Here is a 21,205-nt window from a genome sequence, read left to right on the forward strand (position 1 = left end):
CTATCTTCACCTTGGACTGTTATTATTGCGTCGTCCTCGTAACAGAGTATTTTTACTTCTTTGTTTTCCATTCTGTATCCTTTTCCTTTGTTGGCGCTTTTGATAATTTCATCCATGATTATATTAAATTGAAGAGCATAGGGCTCAAGGAGTGCCTGTTTATTCTGCTGCCTGTTTATAGGTATGTAAATACATAAATTTTGTAAAATATGCCCATCTATTCTGACTTCCATTTTGTTAATTTTGTAAATGTTTTCAATAGGTAGTTTTTATGATATTGTGACGCCTCACAACCCGGCCTAATTCTTCTCGATACTTCTCGGCGTTACGAGACAATACCATTCCTATCCACGGCGTTCGGAGCGAGCGCTGCCGAAGTATATATAAAGAACAGGAATCCGATCACAGGCCAGTCAGTCAACGAATGAGCCGCGACGCGTAATATAATTGTACTCGATTCGGATTTAATGAAATGTATATATTAGTTATCGTTATGTTTAGTTAATTAAATCATAAATTTGAGTTGTAAATAAATTAGATGTGTTAGTTAGTGTTATTTGTAATTATTAAAATAAATTAAGTGATGTAAATAAAATAATATAAGTAAGTCTTCCTTTATTTAAATTAAACTTAGTGCCAAAAAATATAAATAAATAAAATAGTAGAGTCAACCGCGTAACAAAATGGTGCAGAAGTGAGGATACTTGAAATAAATGAAATCTTCGGTTTAAATAGAGTGTGGAACCTTTAAAAAAAAATAAATAAAATATAAATCGTAATAAATAAAGTGTGTGATCATGTCTACCTTGTTTAAGCTAAAAATTGCAGACCTGAGACTTGAATTGGAAGAAAGGGACCTGAGTTCTACTGGAAAAAAGGCTGAGCTAGTCGAACGTCTAAAGAACGCTCTTCAGGAAGAGGGTCAAGATCCAGAAACCTATTTGTTTGAAAACAATAATGCTGCTTTGATTTCGTCAATTACATCGTTAGAGAACAAAGTTTCGACAGACATTACGTCGTTGGAGAGCAAAGTTTCTAGTGAAATCTCCCAAGTTTCCTCGGATGTTTTGAAAGTTTCGACAGACATTACATCGTTGGAGACCAAAGTTTCTAGTGAAATCTCCCAAGTTTCGACAGAGATTACATCGTTAGAGACCAAAGTTTCTAGTGAAATCTCCCAAGTTTCCTCGGATGTTTTGAAAGTTTCTACAGACATTACATCGCTAGAGAACAAAGTCTCGACAGACATTACATCGTTAGAACATCGAGTTTCTAGTGATATTTTGAAAGTTTCGGGTGATATTTCATCCCTTGAAAGCAAGATGACTGACAAGATCTCTAAAGTCACTTCGGATTTTGACGACAAGATATCGTCCATAAAATCTACTTTTGAGGAAAAGATCAAGGAATTAGAAAAGAAAATGGAGGAAACGGAAAAAGCAGACAAAGGGATGGAACCCATCTTAACAGACATTAAAGATGATGAAACCAAATACAAATTGGAGCCACAGTCGATAGTTGAAGGGAGTGTAGGTCATGCTCGTGTTAAGGTGCCAAATTTCGACGGAAAGTCATCATGGAACAACTACATGAAACAGTTCGAATCTGCGGCCAGAGCGAACGGATGGTCCGAAAAAGAAAAAGCTGTAAACCTCACTATTGCTCTTCAAGGCGACGCTTTGGATGTCCTCCAGACCATAGCCGTAGAGGAGACAGATGACTTCGAGCAGCTGAAGAAGAGACTGAATATGCGATACGGGCACGAACATTTAGAGCATGTCTATCAGTCGCAGTTTAAAAATCGAAGACAAAAGAAAGATGAAGCTCTTCAAGAATACGAGGTCGATATTGCCAGGTTGGTACGATATGCATATCCAACAGCTCCCGAAGACATGATGGAAAAGTTGGCTGTTCAAACATTCATTGATGACCTTCGTGATCATGAAATGCAAAGAACACTGCGATTAGTTCGTCACAAGACGCTGGTTGATGTCTTGTCTGCCGTCCTCGAATACGAATCAGCTACCCAGGCCTCTGGCGGGTACAGTAAAGTTAGGACTGTAAAAGAGGAAGAGGATGAAGACAAACTGGACCAGATCGTCAATATGATAAAGGGCATTTCATACAAGAAAACAAAGACCATAAGGTGCTGGAATTGTGGGGAAATGGGACACGTACGGAGTTCATGTAAGTACCCTAGGTACAATAACAGTCAAGAGACTCACCAGCAGGAAAACTAGAACGGGTCGGCCTTAGGAGGGCAGCTTCGACCCGCAACTTTTCCAAAGACCCTCTCATACTAATAGCTTCTTTGAAATGTCGTGAAGATAGTGTATATGTGGATGGAGAAATAAATGGTAAAAAGTATACATTGTTGGTGGATACCGGAGCGACCAGGACCATTATACGACCGTCAGTTATAAACAGTCGTAAGAAACTCTTACCAACGAGGTTGCGACTGCGGACTGCCACAGGTGAAAATGCCAACATCCACGGAGAAATCCAGATACAATTGGGGATTGGAGCAGAAAAGTTCGTCCATACTGTTATAGTTGCAGACATCGAAGAAGATGTTATATTAGGAATGGACGTAATGAATTTGCATGGATTTCAATTGGATTTTAAGAACAGGGTAATCAAAGTTGGCAACGAGGAGGTATTTCTTCATCCACATGATGACAGCACTATGCTAGCAGCTATTAGAGAAGATACAGTTGTGCCTGCGAGGAGTGAAACGATCATCGTAGCGCGGCTACAGGGAATTGTAGAAGAGGGAACACCTGTTATGATGGAGCCATGGAACCACGACGAGGAGGTTGGCCGAGGAATCATAATTGGAAAGGAATTGGTTACTTCTGCTAAAGAAATTCCCGTGAGATTGATTAATGTCAATGACTACCCGGTGACCATCAAGAAGGAGACAAAAGTAGGAACTTGTGTACCCGTGACGTCCATAATCCGTCAGACGACAACATCAGATAATTCCAACGACAAGTTCGACCAAATGGTTGCAGTTGCAGGCCAGTCTCTAAACCAAGTAGAAAAAAAGAAATTAAGGGAATTTCTTCGGCAATATCGTGACATATTCGTACCAAAAGGAGGAAAGACAGGAAGAACGACAGTTGTTAAACACAAAATCGACACTGGTACCGCTAGGCCAATTCGTCAAACAGCTCGACGATTACCACAGGCGAAGAGAGAGGAAGCTGAAAGGATTGTTCAAGAAATGAAGGAAGACGGGGTGATAGAATCTTCTACGAGCCCATGGGTCTCTCCGGTGGTCCTGGTCAAGAAGAAAGATGGAACTACGAGGTTCTGTGTGGACTACCGTTTGTTGAACAATGTTACCAAGAAAGATAGTTATCCTCTGCCTCGGATTGACGACACGTTGGACACATTGGCTGGAAGTAAATTGTTTTCTACGTTGGACTTGAAGTCTGGATATTGGCAGGTAGAAATGGATCCAGTGGACAAGGAGAAGACGGCCTTCACGACAGGATCCGGATTATGGGAATTCAACGTTATGCCGTTTGGACTCTGTAATGCTCCTGCGACATTTGAGAGGCTTATGGAAAATGTGTTGAGAGGGTTATCTTGGAAAACATGCCTGGTGTATTTAGACGACATAATCGTTTTGGGGGAGACGTTTGAAGACCACCTGCAGAATTTAGAAGACGTTTTTAATCGACTTGAAGCTGCCCAGTTAATGTTAAACCCCAAGAAATGCCAGCTATTTCAAAGTAAAGTCAATTATCTAGGCCATATAGTCAGCAAAGAAGGAGTGGCCGTGGACAAAGGAAAAATCGAATCCATTAAGGAATGGCCGGAACCAACTGATAAACATCAAGTGAGAAGTTTTCTGGGACTATGTACTTACTACCGGAGATTCATTAAGAAGTTTGCAGATATCGCTAAGCCATTAACACGACTTACAGAGGAAGCAAGGGATTATTGCTGGGATAGAGACTGCCAAACAGCCTTTGAAACTTTGAAGAGGCATTTAATTACAGCGCCAATATTAGGGTATCCACTGCCAGAAGGAGAGTTCATCTTAGATACGGATGCAAGCAATGTGGGAATTGGAGGAGTGCTGTCGCAGATCCAAGGAGGACAGGAACGAGTCCTTGGATATTTTAGTAAAGTGCTTTCAAAACCTGAACGAAATTATTGCGTCACGAGAAGAGAACTTCTAGCAGTAGTAAAATCAGTGGAACACTTCTATCAATACCTCTATGGAAGGAAGTTTCTAATCCGAACCGACCATGCCGCCCTTAAATGGTTAATGCAGTTTAAGAATCCAGAGGGTCAGATAGCCAGATGGATTGAACGACTTCAAGAATATGATTCTAAGATCGAGCATCGAGCCGGAGTTAGCCACAGGAACGCTGATTCCCTATCTAGAAGACCGTGTCCAGCAGAATGTTCCCATTGCAACAAAACAGAGTCAAAGGAAGCAGCAGTACTAAGAACAACAGTGGTCAACGACGAGTGGACGCCTACCAAGATCAAGGAAGAACAAGAAAAAGATCCAGTTTTACAGAAGATTCGAAAATGGAAACAAGAAAATCGTCGACCATCTTGGCAAGAAATATCAAGCCTAGGCTCAGTAGTTAAGACGTATTGGGCCCAGTGGGACTCATTTATCTTGGAAGACAGCTTGCTTAAACGAGTAATAGAAAATGATGATGGTTCAGTGAGAAAAACACAGTTGGTGATTCCAAAGAGCAGAGTAGCCGAAGTACTTCGTCAGCTACACGACAGTCCATCAGGAGGGCATTTTGGTGTAAAGAAGACCCTTCAGAGAATTCGGGAACGATTTTATTGGATGAATAGTTCCGACGATGTGAAGGACTGGTGTAAGAAATGTACTACCTGTGCTACAAGTAACGGACCCTACCGGAAAAGAAAGGCTCCTATGAGACAGTACAATGTTGGAAGTCCGTTTGAAAGAATAGCTTTGGATATTGCCGGGCCATTTCCAGAAAGTGACAATGGATGCAAATACATGTTGGTGGTAATGGATTACTTCACGAAGTGGGTGGAGATCTACGCAATTCCAGACCAGAAGGCCGCCACTATTGCAGATGTGTTAATCAAAGACTGCATCAGCCGATTTGGAGTACCTCTGGAGATCCATAGTGACCAAGGAAGGAACTTTGAGAGCGATCTATTTCAAGGAATCTGTGATAAACTAGGCATGAAGAAGACAAGAACCACGGCCTATCACCCGCAATCGGATGGAATGGTGGAGCGTATGAATAGGACAGTTGGCAAGTATTTGACAAAGATGGTGTCCAATCATCAACGAGACTGGGACCAGTACCTTCCGTTCTTCGCAATGGCCTATAGATCTGCTGTTAACGAATCAACTGGCCAAATACCAGCAAAAGTCCTATTTGGACGTGAGATGCGTCTACCCTGTGATCTAGAGTTTGGATGTCGACCTGGAGAAGATGTTGCTGGTGAGGATTACGTGAATGAATTACGAAGAAGAATGGACGATATACATGAGTTGGTCCGTTCTAATCTTCAGATCGCTAGCGACCGAATGAAGAAACGATACGATACCCAAGCTGAGAAGGGATGTTTCAAGGAGAACGACAAAGTCTGGCTTTATAATCCAAAGAAGCGAACAGGTTGTTCTCCCAAGTTGCAGCAGTTCTGGGAAGGTCCGTACCTCATTGTCAAGAGAATCAATGACGTTATCTACCGAATAAGCAAGATTCCTAGGGGAAAGCCGATGATAGTCCACCATAACCGGTTGGCGCCGTACGAGGGAGACCACGACGTAGATGAAGAAGTGGAAGTCAACCAAGTTCGAGAAATACCTGACCTTACCTTTGAAGAGTTCATGGGTGCCTACGGAGGTACCGGTAAAGCAAGACATGGTGTTACCACTGAAGAAAAGCGAGATCTTCTCGCACTTCCCGATGACTATTCGCTGGCCCATACCATCCCGGCCAGTATCAAAGACGCACGAGGGTTGGCATCCGCCTTCCGAAGGAAGTTTGGTCGAGTTGCAGAACTTCAATGCCAACTGCCAGCTCCTGGCAAATCATTGAAACTGCAAGATGCATCACGTTACCTATTCTATCTGGTAACAAAAGACACTGTCCATGACCAACCTACCTACCAAGATGTATGGGATGCATTAATTCAATTGAGAGAGCACGTGTTGGAGTCCGACGTGCAAAAGTTAGCCATGCCAAAGTTAGAATGCAGCCAATTAGACTGGAGAGTTATCCGAAATATGGTAGAAGAAATTTTTAAAGACACCGAGGTCCAGGTGTTAGTCTGTTGCAATCCGCATAGTTACTGGTGCGGAGAGAAGACCGTCCCCTGTCACTTTTATACAACTGGGAGTTGTAAAAGAGGGTCCAGTTGCAGATACCAGCATCCAGTTCCAGTCCCGACAAGGTTCCAGGAGGAACCATCTTTTAAGGAGGGGGCAATGTGACGCCTCACAACCCGGCCTAATTCTTCTCGATACTTCTCGGCGTTACGAGACAATACCATTCCTATCCACGGCGTTCGGAGCGAGCGCTGCCGAAGTATATATAAAGAACAGGAATCCGATCACAGGCCAGTCAGTCAACGAATGAGCCGCGACGCGTAATATAATTGTACTCGATTCGGATTTAATGAAATGTATATATTAGTTATCGTTATGTTTAGTTAATTAAATCATAAATTTGAGTTGTAAATAAATTAGATGTGTTAGTTAGTGTTATTTGTAATTATTAAAATAAATTAAGTGATGTAAATAAAATAATATAAGTAAGTCTTCCTTTATTTAAATTAAACTTAGTGCCAAAAAATATAAATAAATAAAATAGTAGAGTCAACCGCGTAACAATATATTATAGGAGAACTTCTCTGAGTATACAGAAAATGTTCTTCAAGTTAATCAGACATAGAAATGCTGGTCTATTAATTATTATATTCTATTGCTTTTCAATAATTCGTTTTATGACGAATATTTAACCCCGTTAATAAAAACCGTAACAAGCGTAAACAGCGTTCTATACAAAAATGTTCTACATAAAATTTAAAACACAAACGGTCCTATACATAATTGTTATAAAATCAACGGTTCCAAAGTTAGGGAGGGTGAAAAGTGGAGGTTTTAGATACTTTTTATATATTTTGGGCAATTAATAATATTATTACTCATGAAAGAACTTTAATTTTGTTTTAAATTTTATTTAGAATATTTTTGTATAGAACATTGTTTACGCTAAAGCATAGTTTTAGAAATAATGACTAAAAACGTAAAAAAACTACTAATTTACCGACTTCTCCTCCCATCTCCCCCCAAACCGGACGCTCAGTTACTTTGGATGTCTGGGCTAGGCTAAGGTTGTTCATGCTAAACCGCATAGTTTTAGAAATATTGACGAAAAACGTAAGAAACTACGAATTTACCGATCCCCCCCCCCCCCCCTAAACCCGACGCTCAAAATGGTGTGACTTTTTTCTGAACATTATGTGGACCATATAGAACAATTTGGTGTTGAAGGATTACTTTCACTTTGGATGTCTGGGTTATGCCATCTTTTGAATCCATTGTATCATACTATGTGTGTTTATAGCTTTGTTTAACAATAAAAAAATTAATTTTTAGCAATGCAAATAATCAAGACCGATAGAATTTGACTTGAACTTTCAAATGCGGTAAGCAGAATTGCCATTTTATTTTTTAATCAAAAGTTATTCTTGATTAAAAATTGCAATTTTTCGATTTTTTTAAAGATCAACCGCGTTTGTCTCGAAAACTATGCATCCAACGAAAAAACTTGTGAGAACATTTTTTGCTTAGAATGACCCAAAAAATACAAAAAAATGTTTTGCTTTTCGAAAAATTGCTGTTATGTAATTCCTTAAGTTCTTTGTTTATAACAACCTTGTCAACATCCGTATCAACTATTACCCAAAAAAAAATTCGTGTTCTACAGGTCAAAATACATAAAAAAATTTGGGTAAGTCCATCTGAATAAAAAAGGCCGTTGTACCCCCTCCCCTCACCCTCTCCTGGCGACATGACTAGTTCCAAAGTTAGTTTAAATGTCAATCGTAAATTTGTAAATTTCTAATATTTTGTCACTATGTGCTCAATTTTCGAAATATGCACTAATATAATAACACCTTTCTTTATCACTCCAAAGAAAACCAATAAAATGATATATTTTCTCCGGATATAAATCCCTCCTCGAAATATGTAGTATTTATTACGAACTAACACGATTTTATTGTGAACCGTTTTAGAAGACATAAAATATAAATGCATGTATGAATTGCAAGATATTTTTAGACATTGTTTAATATTAATAGTCTACTTTAGTAACTGTCTAAAAACTCTTTAGTTAATTTTTTGATTAAGGTTAAAAAATTCTACAATTTAGAAATGTCTAAAAACTTAATTTTTACATAATTGTCTTATTCTTAAATAAGATAGTAAATTAATATGGCGAAGTATTAATTTGTAAAATTAAAATAATTATTCTTCTGTTTATTTATAGACCAGGAACCGAAGCATTTCACCTCGCAATTTTTGCAGAATGGATCGATTTGCGTGAAAATTTGAGAATAAGTAGTGGATAGTCTAAGAATCAAAATATATATGATTCCAAAAGGCGCTTTTACCATGGGGGTGTTTGCCACCCCATCTCGAGGGTGGAAATTTTTTATTATATTTTGACCACAAAAGTTGATAAAAACATTCATTCTAAACAAAGATTGTTCTATAGATTTTTTTGATAAAATTAATAGTTTGCAAATTATTCGCTATCGAAAGTGTTAGTTTTGTATAGAAAAGATCAATGTTTTTCGAGATTTACGATTCACTCAATTTTTGCTGTAGAAAATTTTTTTTCAAACCAAGCTATTGAGAATTAAATAACCTACAATTTTATATTAAAACATTTTTTCGTGTCTTTGATGCTAATCTTTGTATTCTGAAGAAAATGGAATTTTTTACCAAAATACAAAAAATCGTTATTCGCTTTTAACTCCAGTTTTTTAAAAACTGATCATTCTAAGGCAGTTATACTTCTACAATATATTAATAATACATAAATAAATAAGAATGATTAAGGCGAATGACTAAAAACACACCTAACTTACATTATTATGCTTCCAGTTGGATTGCTCCTTTTTTTTCAAAAAAATATATTGATTTTTTAACCGTACCTTTTTTATTTTTTATCTTAAAAAGTTAAGTAAACAATAATTTTGTAGTTTTTAACCAGGTCTATAAGCTTGTTAATATTAAATCTTTTTAAAATCATCAATCGCAAAAAGAGGTGACTTTGAAAGGGTTGGTAAAGGTGGCTTTTGCATGTTATTACAAGTTTTATTTGTCAATAGCTCACTCAATTTTTGCCGTAAAAAAAGATTTTGCAAACCGTGTTCTTGGGAATTAAGTAAGCTACAATTTTATATTTAAACATTTTTTCGTATCCCTGATGCTAATCTTGCTATTCTGAAGAAAAAGCCATTTTTTTCCAAACTACAAAAATTCGTTATTCGCTTTTTACCTCATTTTTTTTAAACTAATCATTCTAAGCCGGTCAAACTTCTAGAACTTATTAACAATACATAAGTAAAAAATACTAAATAAGCTCAATGACGAATTTTAGTTAGGGTGGTGATTAGGGGGTTGCTTGCGATCACTTTTTCGCTGAAAAAAATAGGGACTGACATTCTTTTTATTATAAGTTACTTAATTTTGGAGCTAGAGACTTCTTTTTTATTTCTGAAGATAGATATTTTTAATTACTTTAAATTAGCTTGAACAAGTTGTCCTCGAAAAATGCATAGTTTTCCCGTCTTTTGACTTTGAACCTACAGTATTTAGCATTTGACGAAGAAAAGCCAACATATAATAAAGTATAGCTGGATTACTATTGGTCTTAGAGAAAATAAAAAAAAACGGTTTTGTTTATTTTTTCAAAAGGTACATTTTTGTTAAGTAAAGTTGTTTTGATAAAATGAAAACTTTTGTAGTTATTAGCAGAAAACTTACTAATTAAACACATTGATTTTTTCGATATAAAACTAACACTTTCGATATCAAATAAATCGAAAACTATCAGCTTTATCAAAAAAATGTATAGAACGTTTTTTGTTTAGAATGAACGTTTTTACCAACTTTTGTGATTAAAATGTAATAAAAAATTTCCACCCCCGAGATGGGGTGGCAACAACCCCCATGGTAAAAGCGCCTTTCGGCATCATATAGATTTTGATCCCAGGACTCTCCACTATTTATTCTCAAATTTTCAAGAAAATCTATCCATTGTGTAAAAATTGCGAGGTTTTGTCCTATTTCCTGAATTATAGATCGCATCCTCGAGGTAGGTCGCATACGTATCACTAATATTTGTTAATGAAGAAAGAACTGAAGATATCAAACATACATTTCTGGTATTTTATAATCCAGTGTTTAACAAAGCAGTTATATGTTTTAAAAGAGAAATTTGTCACATCAAATTTCTCGTGTATATTATTTCATTACAAACGATTAAATTTTATAAAAAAGTTCCATTCATATTCGTTAAATACCTTTACAAGCACCCGGTTCCGCAAATAGATTCTCGATATTTTAAATATTTCTAATACAAATTTCTGGTCTTTCCTTTTGAATACATTTAAACCAAACTCGACCCAATTTTTTCTTCTTCTTTGAAAAGAAAAACATCATGTACGTCTGGATCATAAAAAGAAAATAAAAAATAAAAAAGCTGACACTGTCAGGTACGGTCTGCTTTAATCCGACCTTCCAATTTTACTGCCCTATTCAGCGGTCCGTTCGACTCAGCTGCGGCTTCAATAAAAGTGCCCTTTTCTCTCTTTTTTTTTCAAGGAATAGACGCGACTTCCAAAGACGACATTAATTTAGCATAAAAGTTTCGACCATCCTACGCAGGTGACATACTAAAGAGCTTTTCTGGTGTTTTGTTAAAAAAGGAAAAACCGCTCTTTGATATATCCGGTGAATGTGTTAATGCAATCAGTTGATCCAGAGATTGTCTTTCTTAATGAATAAACATTCCTGAAATATATTCTATTCTTATTATGCCTAACACTATTGTGTAGGTATTTTAGATGTTTGAGACAAAATGATTATTGGGTATGAAAAACGCTAATGAACATGTTAACTAACTGTATTAAAGAAACCAGAATATTAACTTTAAAAAGTGTGTGGTCCGAAACATATAGTTCAACATAGAGCTATGTCATCAGCATAGACTAACATGACTAATTAGACGACTCACAAGTTCACGTAGGCTTTATGCTATATAGGGCAGTCAATGAAGATATTTGGCTCCGAAATCCATCCTACTACATCGATTTACTCGATATTTTCACAGTAAGTAGGGAATAGCTCATGAAACAAAGTTTACCCTATGCCGATGTGCGCTTTTATTTTGGGGATGGTTCCCACCCCTTCTCGGGAGTGAAAAATGTTTTGGTTAAAATAGCCACGGAAGATACTACAGAACCTAATTTTAAGCAAAAACCGTTCTATAATTATTTTTTGAAAACTCCGACTTTTTTAGTTATTCGTGGTTGAAAATTGGCCATTTTCATTGAAAAAAAACACCTTTTCGGACGGATTTTTGTGAATACCTTAAGAACTATGAATCTAACAAAAAAAACTATATAAAATATTTCTGTAGGTTATAAAAAACAAAGAGATTCGTTCCTTCATAAATCTTCTAGTTAAAATAGAAAGAGGGATATGTTAGGTAAAAAGAGTTTGTTTTTTTGCTGCTAGCTCAAATCGGTGTATTCAACTTGAAATAACAGAGAGACGGTCGATTTTAGGTGTAAAATGATACTTACAACTTTTATAGTGCTTGAGAAGACCTTTAAAATGAGCAATACAAAATGTCGATTGCATTCAAACTAAGCGAGATATTCTGCAAAACATTTGATGACTAATGCATTTTAAGAAGAAATGAGAAGTATATTTAACCCCTCATCCACCACAATTTAAATAAATCGTTTTCCTTCTACAATACTTTTTATTATAGTGGTATTTATATGTTCAAAAAGTTGGACTGGTTTAAAATGAATAGTTTAAAAAAAATGATCAAATTATAGAGCTCATTTTTAAATTTTCTTAAAAATCTTCCTTTTTCTCCATGTAACTCGAAAATGATAAGAGATACGAAAAAAATATACCACACAAAAAAAAGGTTTTTCCAGATAAAAATTTTCATTTTATTTGTCATTACTGTATCTCTTATCATTTTCAAGTAACATGAAGAAAAAAAGATTTTTAAGAGCATTTAAAAATGCTCTCTATAATTTGTTCTTTTTTTTTTAAACCATTCATTTTAAACCCGTCCAACTTTCTGAACATAGAAACAACACTATAGTAAAAGGTATTGTAGAAGGAAAACGATGCATTTACATTTTGGTGGATGGGGGTTAAAATTACTTCTCATTTTTTCTTAAAACACATTAGTTATCAATTTTGTTTGCAGCATATCTCGCTTAGTTTTAATGTAATGGACCTTTAATATAGCTTCTTTTAAAGGTCTTTTCAAGCACTACAAAAGGTATTGGTAGCATTATACACGTAAAATCGACCGTTTTTCTGTTATTTCAAATTGAATACACCAATTTGAGAATGTACCAAAAAACAAACTATTTTCACCTACAATCTCTTTTTGTATTACAACTAGAAGAGTTATGGAGGCAAGTGTCTCTTTGTTTTTTTATAACTTACAAAAACGTTGAATATAATTTTTTTAGTTAGATGCATAATTTTTAAGGTATTCGCAAAAAACTTTCGAACGGTATTATGTTTCAATGAAAATGGCCAATTTTCAACCACGAATAACTCAACAAGTATTGAGTTTTCAAAAAAAAATTATGGAACGGTTTTTGCTTAGAATTCGGTTCTCTAGCGAATTCCGTGATAATTTTAACCAAAAAATTTTTCACCTTTGAGAAGGAGTGTGAACCACCCCCAAGATAAAAGCCCACATCGGCATAGGGCAGACTTTGAATTAGGAGATAAGTAGAGGCTAGGCCCAAAATTTCATTAAAATCCATGCAGTAGGATAGAATTCGGAGGTAATATCTATTCTTGCTTCCATTGACTGGCGTAATACTATAATTATTTCTCTTTTTCTTCATCTTTAAATATAAATATCTAAGTCAAATAAATACAACATATTCTGCATAAAAAAATTATTTTGGCTAATATTATTTTGATTTAAATACACGAGTAAGTACGATTGTAAAGGGATTTAAATAAGCATCCAGAAAATAAGACTTCTTTAATTCATTAGCAAATAATATATCAATTTAAACTGTTATTTTCTGGATGCTTATTTAAATCCCTTTACACCATGTTTTTTGACAAATTAACAAAAAATAGCGATTTTTAGAAAATGGGTTCATACGGTGTCTGTGGAACTTGCAAAAACATGGGAAACTTTTTTATTATCACTTTTACGAAAAAAAGTTATTCTTTAGAAAATAGTCTGCATGGTCTCAAACTCAAGATGCAACCATCAGATATCAATTTTTATCATTTTTTTACGAGGTATGTACAAAAAATATATGAATTTCGCTCTAGCTAGAGAATGTAGGTAAGCCTATATTTCACAATATCGAAAATTCTTAATATGATAAGTTGTTTTAAATTCAAAACTATGTTTTAATATCCAATAATAATTACATTCTTCTAAATTGAAAAAAACATGTTTTTTTTTAATTTCTTATACACATAATTTTCAGTTACTAAAAATTGTATTGTTAATTTTGCTTTGTTAATTGTCAATTTTGTATTGTTAATTTTGCGAAAAAAAGTTATGCTTTATCAAAGCTCTGCATGGTCTAAATTCTAAATTCTAAAACCTAAGATGCAACTATTAAATATCAAGTTTTGTTAATTTTGTACGAGATATGGAACAAAATAAATGATTTTGCTCAAGAGTTAAGTACTTTTATTTTTCACACTACTGAAAATTATTGTTAGTATGAAAAGTTGTCCAGAAATAAAAACGATGTTTCAATAAGCAATTACATCTTTCTAATTGAATTATTGTGATATGTAAGGGTACTGTACTCTTCTGAGCAATTCATATTTTCTTGACATACCTCGTATAAAATGGATAAAATTTGATATTTGATGATTGTATATTAGGTTTTAGACCCTTCAGAACCTTTTATAAATAATAACTTTTTTTCACAAAATTTATAATAAAAAGTTTTCCATATGGTTCCAAGTTACGCGGACATACTGTACCTATAAGAGCTCAAAAAAAATTGAAGTTATTTTTAACATTTATTACTTTTTAAGTTTCTTGTTAAATGTATTTTATGACTTTTTATAAACATTTTTTTAATTGATATTTTACGATTTTCCCATTAAATTTTTAATTTTTCTTAATTTTCTCAAAAAGAAGTTGTTTATTTTATTTTAAAAGTTATAAGTTATTACAGTTTAAAGATTACATCTTAAACCTATAAATTTGTAATATAGCCCTTTAAATTTGAGTTATATCTTCTTAAAAGTGGTAGTAACTCTGTAAAACTATGAATTTTTTAAAGTTTTCAAAAACTACAATTTTTGAGACGTCGCGTCGCACAGTGGGACAGGAGAGCTAAAAATTTGGCATAAATAAAAATATTATACAGGGTGTTTCATTAATAATTGTCCATATAGTATCTGGAGAAACCTTAGCACAAAATACAAAGATTTAACCTAAAACACTTAAATAAAATGTGGTCCCTTACTGAGTTACAGGGTGTTTTATCTAAAAATTTAAAAAGTATTTTTGCTCAGCATTTTAAAACTATTCAACGTATCCTTTTCATGCTTGGCAGAAAGTGCGACTACTATACACCCTACTAAATTATAATAAACAGACGTTTCTAGCTACTACCAGAGGCGTACGACAGGGGATAGTGAATGGTTGACCCTTCTCAAATTCTACGCCACTTGAGGAATTACTATTTTAGTGCCGTTTTTTGATTCTCCAATACTTTCTACGTAAATAATATACTCTTCATTGGTAACGATAAAGTCATTCCTTTTCCAGACATTTGAAGTTAAATATGAGACGGCACAGTTATTTTGATTAATTTATGATATGATTGATATGATTAAAATTTAAAAATTATTTGTACCAGTACTTTAAAACTATTTGGCGTATCCTTATCATACTTGGCAGAAAGTGTAGGTACTGTACAGTACACCCTACTAAATTAAGATAAATAAACGTTTCTAGCTACTACCAGAGGCGTACGACAGGGGATAGTGGCTGGTTGACCCTTCCCAAATTCTACGCCACTGACGAAATTGCTATTTTAGTGTAATTTTTTTATTTTCCAGTACTTTTTATGTGAATAATATACTCTTCATTCGAGACGATAAAATGATTAGTCTTCGAGATATTTGAAATTAAAAATGAAGCGACACAATACAATAATCAAAATAACTGTGTCGTTTCATTTTTAAGTTCAAAGATCTCGAAAACTAATGACTTTATCGTTACGAATGAGGAGTATATTATTTTTATAGAAAGTATTGGAGAATCCAATAATTGAATTAAAATAGCAATTCCGCCAGTGCCGTAGAATTTGGAAAGGGTCAACCATTCACTTTCCCCCGTAGTACGCCTCTGGTAATAGCCATAAACGTTTGTTTATCATAATTTAGTAGGGTGTCTAGTAGTCGCACTTCCTGCCAAGTATGAAAAGGATACGTCGAATAGTTTTAAAATGCTGAGCAAAAATAATTTTTAAATTTTTAGATGAAACACCCTGTAACTCAGTAAGGAACCACATTTTATTTAAGTGTTTTAGGTTAAATCTTCGTAATTTGTGCTAAGGTTTCTCCAGTTACTATATGGACAGTTATTAATGAAACAAGCTGTATATATACAATATTTTCTGTCGTATTTTCAAAATAACGATTGCCATGATGATCGACAACAACGTCACGGATAGGCACATCAAGAAAAAGAAGAAAACATTTGAAAAAACATCGTTTTTGTATACCTATGTACACACAACTTGTAATATTTAAAAAAAAATTGGCCATAATATATCGACAATGATTTAATGCCAACTTATTTGTCTCTTGACCCACTGTGCTTCGTATCATGTGATTTTTCTGAATAAAACATCGTCGAGTACGATGTTTGAAAATTAATTTGTGTAAGTTTTAGATTTTTATAGGTAAAATTGTATTCTTAACACATTTTTAAAAAATTTTAAAAAATTATGTGAGTCCCACTTTCTTCCCGCACTGTACCTATGCACATACTTTTTTCTTTGTAATATAACTATGAAATAACTTTAATGTTATTGAAATAAATTTAATGCTTTTTGTTCTTCGTTCATTTACAATTTGTAAAATTTATTTTGACCGATTCATTAATTTGACCGATTTATTTATGTTACATTTAGTAAACCGCGCGAGCGGCCTAGCGCTGCCGTACATTGCGCCAATTCCTGTGAGAGGGGTGACTCGCGTCTTATAAATAAAAATTATAAAACCTGTAGAATTAGTTTTAAAAAGTCGTTATATGTATATGAATTTGTGTAATTTTCTGAATTTTTCAACTATCGAGTTTTTTTTCTAAAATTTATATTTTCATAGGCATTTAAAAAACAAATAATTTTGCAGTTAATTTGTTTAATAAAAAATTTAGCACCTACATACTTTTGGAGTAGAATTGTTTGATGTTGTTTATATACATTTCTATATAAATTATGAAAAGATCTACCTTGTTAGATTTAAAGACTACATTGACATCACTAAATAATAGAATTTATTTTTTCTTAATTCAATACCACGAATAGTCATTACAAATTATCTAATTTATTTTTTTTCTTTTCAGGTCCAGATGGTTGTAATCTGTTCATATACCACCTCCCGCAAGAATTCACCGATACGGATCTTGCGTCAACATTTCTCCCCTTCGGTCCAGTCATATCCGCCAAGGTGTTCATAGATAAACAGACAAATCTGTCCAAATGTTTTGGTTTTGTTTCATTTGATAACGCGCATTCAGCTCAACAAGCCATATCAGCTATGAACGGCTTTCAGATAGGCACCAAAAGGCTGAAAGTACAACTAAAAAGGGCCAAAGATGCCTCCAAACCTTACTAGCCAAAGAAGCGAGAGAGCCAATTAGACGCAGGTCTGCCCAGGTACATAGCAGGCCTCTGTGATCAACAATATCTATTTTTCTCCTGCGCAAACGAGCCACACCGATTTTCCTTTATTTTACTTCAGGTCAAGAAGCGTGTGATGCTGCTGCCGGCCTCGTCCGATTGGTCCAAAATCCAGCACAGTGCCAGTGCAGTGCAATCTCAGGATCTAGCTGCTATTTTTATGAACTGTGAGATATTTTTACTAGTTAACTGCGGTCGTTAGGCCACTTTGTAAATTCAAAATGATGTATATGACGAGGATGTTCGACTCTGTTTAGAAAAGGCGAAGTTTTTGACCAAAAATTTAGGAAATAAAATATTAATCTTACCGTGTAACTGATACCACCTTCTTGTATAGGGAAGTATGCAAACGGCCCAAATAATAATCTGTATAGTTTGAAGATAGTTTTTGAACACTTTTAGTTCAAGCAGCTAAATCGTAAAGCGTCTTGTGATATGATTGAATTAAAGATCGAATCGAAAGGTTTAGTTTTAATAACGTTAAAATCGTTAATTAAATTATATAACCTTCTAAGGTTCATAAGATAAAATAGATAAAATAGTAACATGTTTTATTATTCAACTATAAATATTACTAACAATAAAAATAATATCACAAAGTTTGTTTTAAACCTGAAATTGATTTTAATCCGTAAGTTACACATTCTATTTTATACTTTCTAAAATTAAAACTATAAAAAAAGAAAATTTAAAATCCATTTTTGGGAAAAACTTGTATGTGATAGTATGTTTATTCTTGATTATTTTTTAAAGATTAAATTACGGTAATTGGCTGATCTACATGCAGATATTTTCACCACCTAAAAATTATTATATCGCTTTAACGAAAGCAGCGAAATGTTGTCTAAGTCTAAGTTCTGTTGGATTAAGGCCAGTAGGATATTATTTTATATAAATGATAGCAGAACTCTACAGCAGCAATTAATTTTAAGTTAGATAGAAGAATACCTAGTCCTATTTTAGAAAAATATTATATTCTTAATTGCCAAAATTCGCTGAGTGTCTTGTTGGGTGTCTATAATCTTGAGTTTTTCTTAATCATGACTGATAAAAAAATATTACTTCCGAGTTGTCAGGTTAACACAATAACTTAAATTACATAATATACGTTTTGGACAGATCAAACTCCTTTACTGGGAAAGACAGCCGAGAGTACATTCTTATTTCTGCTTCAGTATGTTTCTTGAAATTTGAATTTTTAAAGAGGTCAATTGGTGATAATTTTAATTTTAACCTAACTGAAGAAACACCCTGCATTATGTGCACTTCTAGTCATGTAAACGATTAGGATTTTGTGACATTTGGTCAGTAATTGGAAAAATCAACACTGTTAAACTACATAGTTGATAATACCTAAAACATACTTTATATGTAGTGTGTCTTGGAAATAGCAGATAACCAAAGCCAAAACTGAATATGTCGAAAGTTAATTATAAGGAATTTTCTCCAATTCACTATTTTTCTCCGTTTTTATTTATGCATTGTAGATAAGACAATTTCAAATATCTGCAACTAATTTATAAATACAGAGAGTAACAAAAAGGCAGGTCATAAATTAAATCCCATTCTAGAACCAAAAATAGTTCAATTGGATTGGACCTAACTTACCTTAGTATAAATGTGCACGTAAAAAAGTTACAGTAAAAAAAGACAGTAAAATTTTTCCACCCCTTAACAATTTTTGTTCCTTTAAATCTCCCCAAATATTTGTGTAGGTTCTAATTAAATTATTATTGTGGTACCACTAGTTAAACACAATGTTTTAAAACTTTTTTGATACCTTATCGAGATACCACCACATATTAAGTTAAGTAAGATTATAGAGACCTGGTAATATATTATGAAAATAATATTCTATAATCATACTTAACCAAATATGTGGTGGATTTTAAAAATATTCACAATATCTCGATAAAAAGTGGCTTATCCAAAAAGTACTAATAGGCAAAAAAGTTTTAAAAACATTGTGTTTAACTAGTGGTACCACAATAGTAATTTAATTGGAACGTACACAAATATTTGGGGGGTTTAAGAGAACGAAACTCCCTTAAAATTTTTATGAGGTGCACAAATTTTACGGTTTTTTTTTTTCAAAGATGTTCCTACCATAAAAATGCCGCATGTCCATTTTTAATAAAAAAATCTCTAATAATTTTCCATATATTGGAAAAAATCAATTTCAATTTTGTAACCTCAAAGGGCTGTAACTTTTTTATGTGCACGTTTGTACTAATAGTCCTGTCGCCAGGGTGGGTACAACGGCCTCCTTTATTCAGATGGACTTACCCAAGTTGTTTTATGTATTTTGACCCGTAGAACACGAAGTTTTTGGTTAACAGTTGATCCGCATGTCGATAAGATTATTATAAACAAAGATCTTGAGGAATTACATAACAGAAATTTCTCACAAAACAAAACTTTTTTTTTGTATTTTTTGGGTCATTATAAGCAAAAAATTTTCTTACAAGTTTTTTCGTAGGATGCACAGTTTTCGAGATAAACGTTTTTGAACTTTAAAAATATCGAAAAATTGCAATTTTTGAACCCGAATAACTTTTGATTAAAAAAGGAAATATCAATTCTGCTTGCCACATTTGAAAGTTCAAGTCAAATTATATCGGTTTTAATTATTTCCATTACTAAAAATTTATTTTTTATTGTTAAACAAAGCTATAAACACATGGTGTTTGAGTGATATTTTCAATGATCTCCCATTTAAAATCGAACTAGTAGGTAGAGTAGGTACAAGTGCAAGTGAGGCAATTTCTACGTAGCATGCAATAAAACGCATGTATTGTCCAAGGGAACACTATGTGTTTATAGTTTTGTTTAACCATAAAAAAATAAATTTTTAGCAATGCAAATAATTAAAACCGATATAATTTGACTTGAACTTTCAAATACGGTAAGCAGAATTGCTATTGTCTTTTTTAATCAAAAGTTATTCGTGTTAAAGAATTGCAATTTTTCGATTTTTTTAAAGTTCAACCACGTTATTTCGAAAAATATGCATCCTACGAAAAAACTTGTAGGAACATTTTTTGCTTAGAATGACCCAAAAAATACAAAAAAAATGTTTTGTTTTGCGAGAAATCGCTGTTAGGTAATTCCTCAAGTTCTTTGTTTATAATAATCTTATCGACATCCGGATCAACTGTTACCCAAAAAATTCGTGTTCTACGGGTCAAAACACATAAAAAAACTTGGGTAAGTACATCTGAATAAAGGAGGCCGTTGTAGCCGCCCTGGCGACAGGACTATAAGGTAAGTTAAGTTCAATCGAACTCTTTTTGATCCCAGAATATGTGATATAATTTATGCCATGTCTTTTTCTTACACTCTGTATATAGATAACAATACATCGTACTTTGATTGGCAACTTTAGTGGTAACATTCAAAAATAATTTTAGCGCGCTACAAAATTTTGTCGTAGGTTTAAAAGACTGGTACATTTAATAGGGCAGCTATATAAAGAAATTAATAATTAATTAAATTAATTACATTCAATCAAATATGCATTATCAGTTACACGGTAAATCATTTTTAAAACTTCGTCTAATCTAAAAGTACTACTGTTTCCTTTATTTTCTTGTTTTTTCCTTTATGGGGTCTTTTATGTCGTGTTGGTTCGACAGTTCTTTTGATTTTTATTTTTGTGTTGTTCGTGGCGTACGGCGCGTAAAGCACATCCTCTGTTGTTTAGTTATAAATTTAAAAAATTAGGCCATATATGTAAAAATGTTGAGTGCATAGTTACGTTTTATTTTGAAGTCTACCTAGTTTTAAGGTGACAGCTACTCGCCCAACAATCGACATGTTCGGTTGCTTTGGATGAGCAGCAGTTTCCTATATTTTTATTATTAGTAATATCCATTTTTATTTATATACACAAGTGAAACATCTGGAGCATGATTTTTTGAATTGTACCTTTATTTTTTATTGTTAATGATTAAACCAAAGTACAGACCAAAAATATTTATCGCTGTTTGTGTTAATA

At 33.7% G+C, this 21,205-nt stretch overlaps 1 protein-coding gene across 5 annotated transcripts in view; it reads left to right on the forward strand.

The window, feature by feature from the left end:
- The window catches only part of LOC114330181 (CUGBP Elav-like family member 1), a 1,522,900-nt gene that overhangs the window by 1,425,773 nt on the left and 75,922 nt on the right, over positions 1-21,205 (forward strand). For 3 of the 5 annotated variants that reach the window (XM_050642756.1, XM_050642757.1, XM_050642758.1), the window contains one exon: positions 16,872-21,185. In XM_050642756.1, coding sequence (XP_050498713.1) covers positions 16,872-17,143 — 272 coding nt within the window. In that variant the 3' untranslated portion in view covers positions 17,144-21,185. Of the gene's footprint in view, positions 1-16,871; positions 21,186-21,205 lie in introns of those variants that run through there. The other 2 variants (XR_007696141.1, XR_007696140.1) reach the window with 1 other exon arrangement.

Source organism: Diabrotica virgifera, chromosome 2, assembly GCF_917563875.1.
Source record: "Diabrotica virgifera virgifera chromosome 2, PGI_DIABVI_V3a".
NCBI classification, from domain to species: domain Eukaryota; kingdom Metazoa; phylum Arthropoda; class Insecta; order Coleoptera; family Chrysomelidae; genus Diabrotica; species Diabrotica virgifera.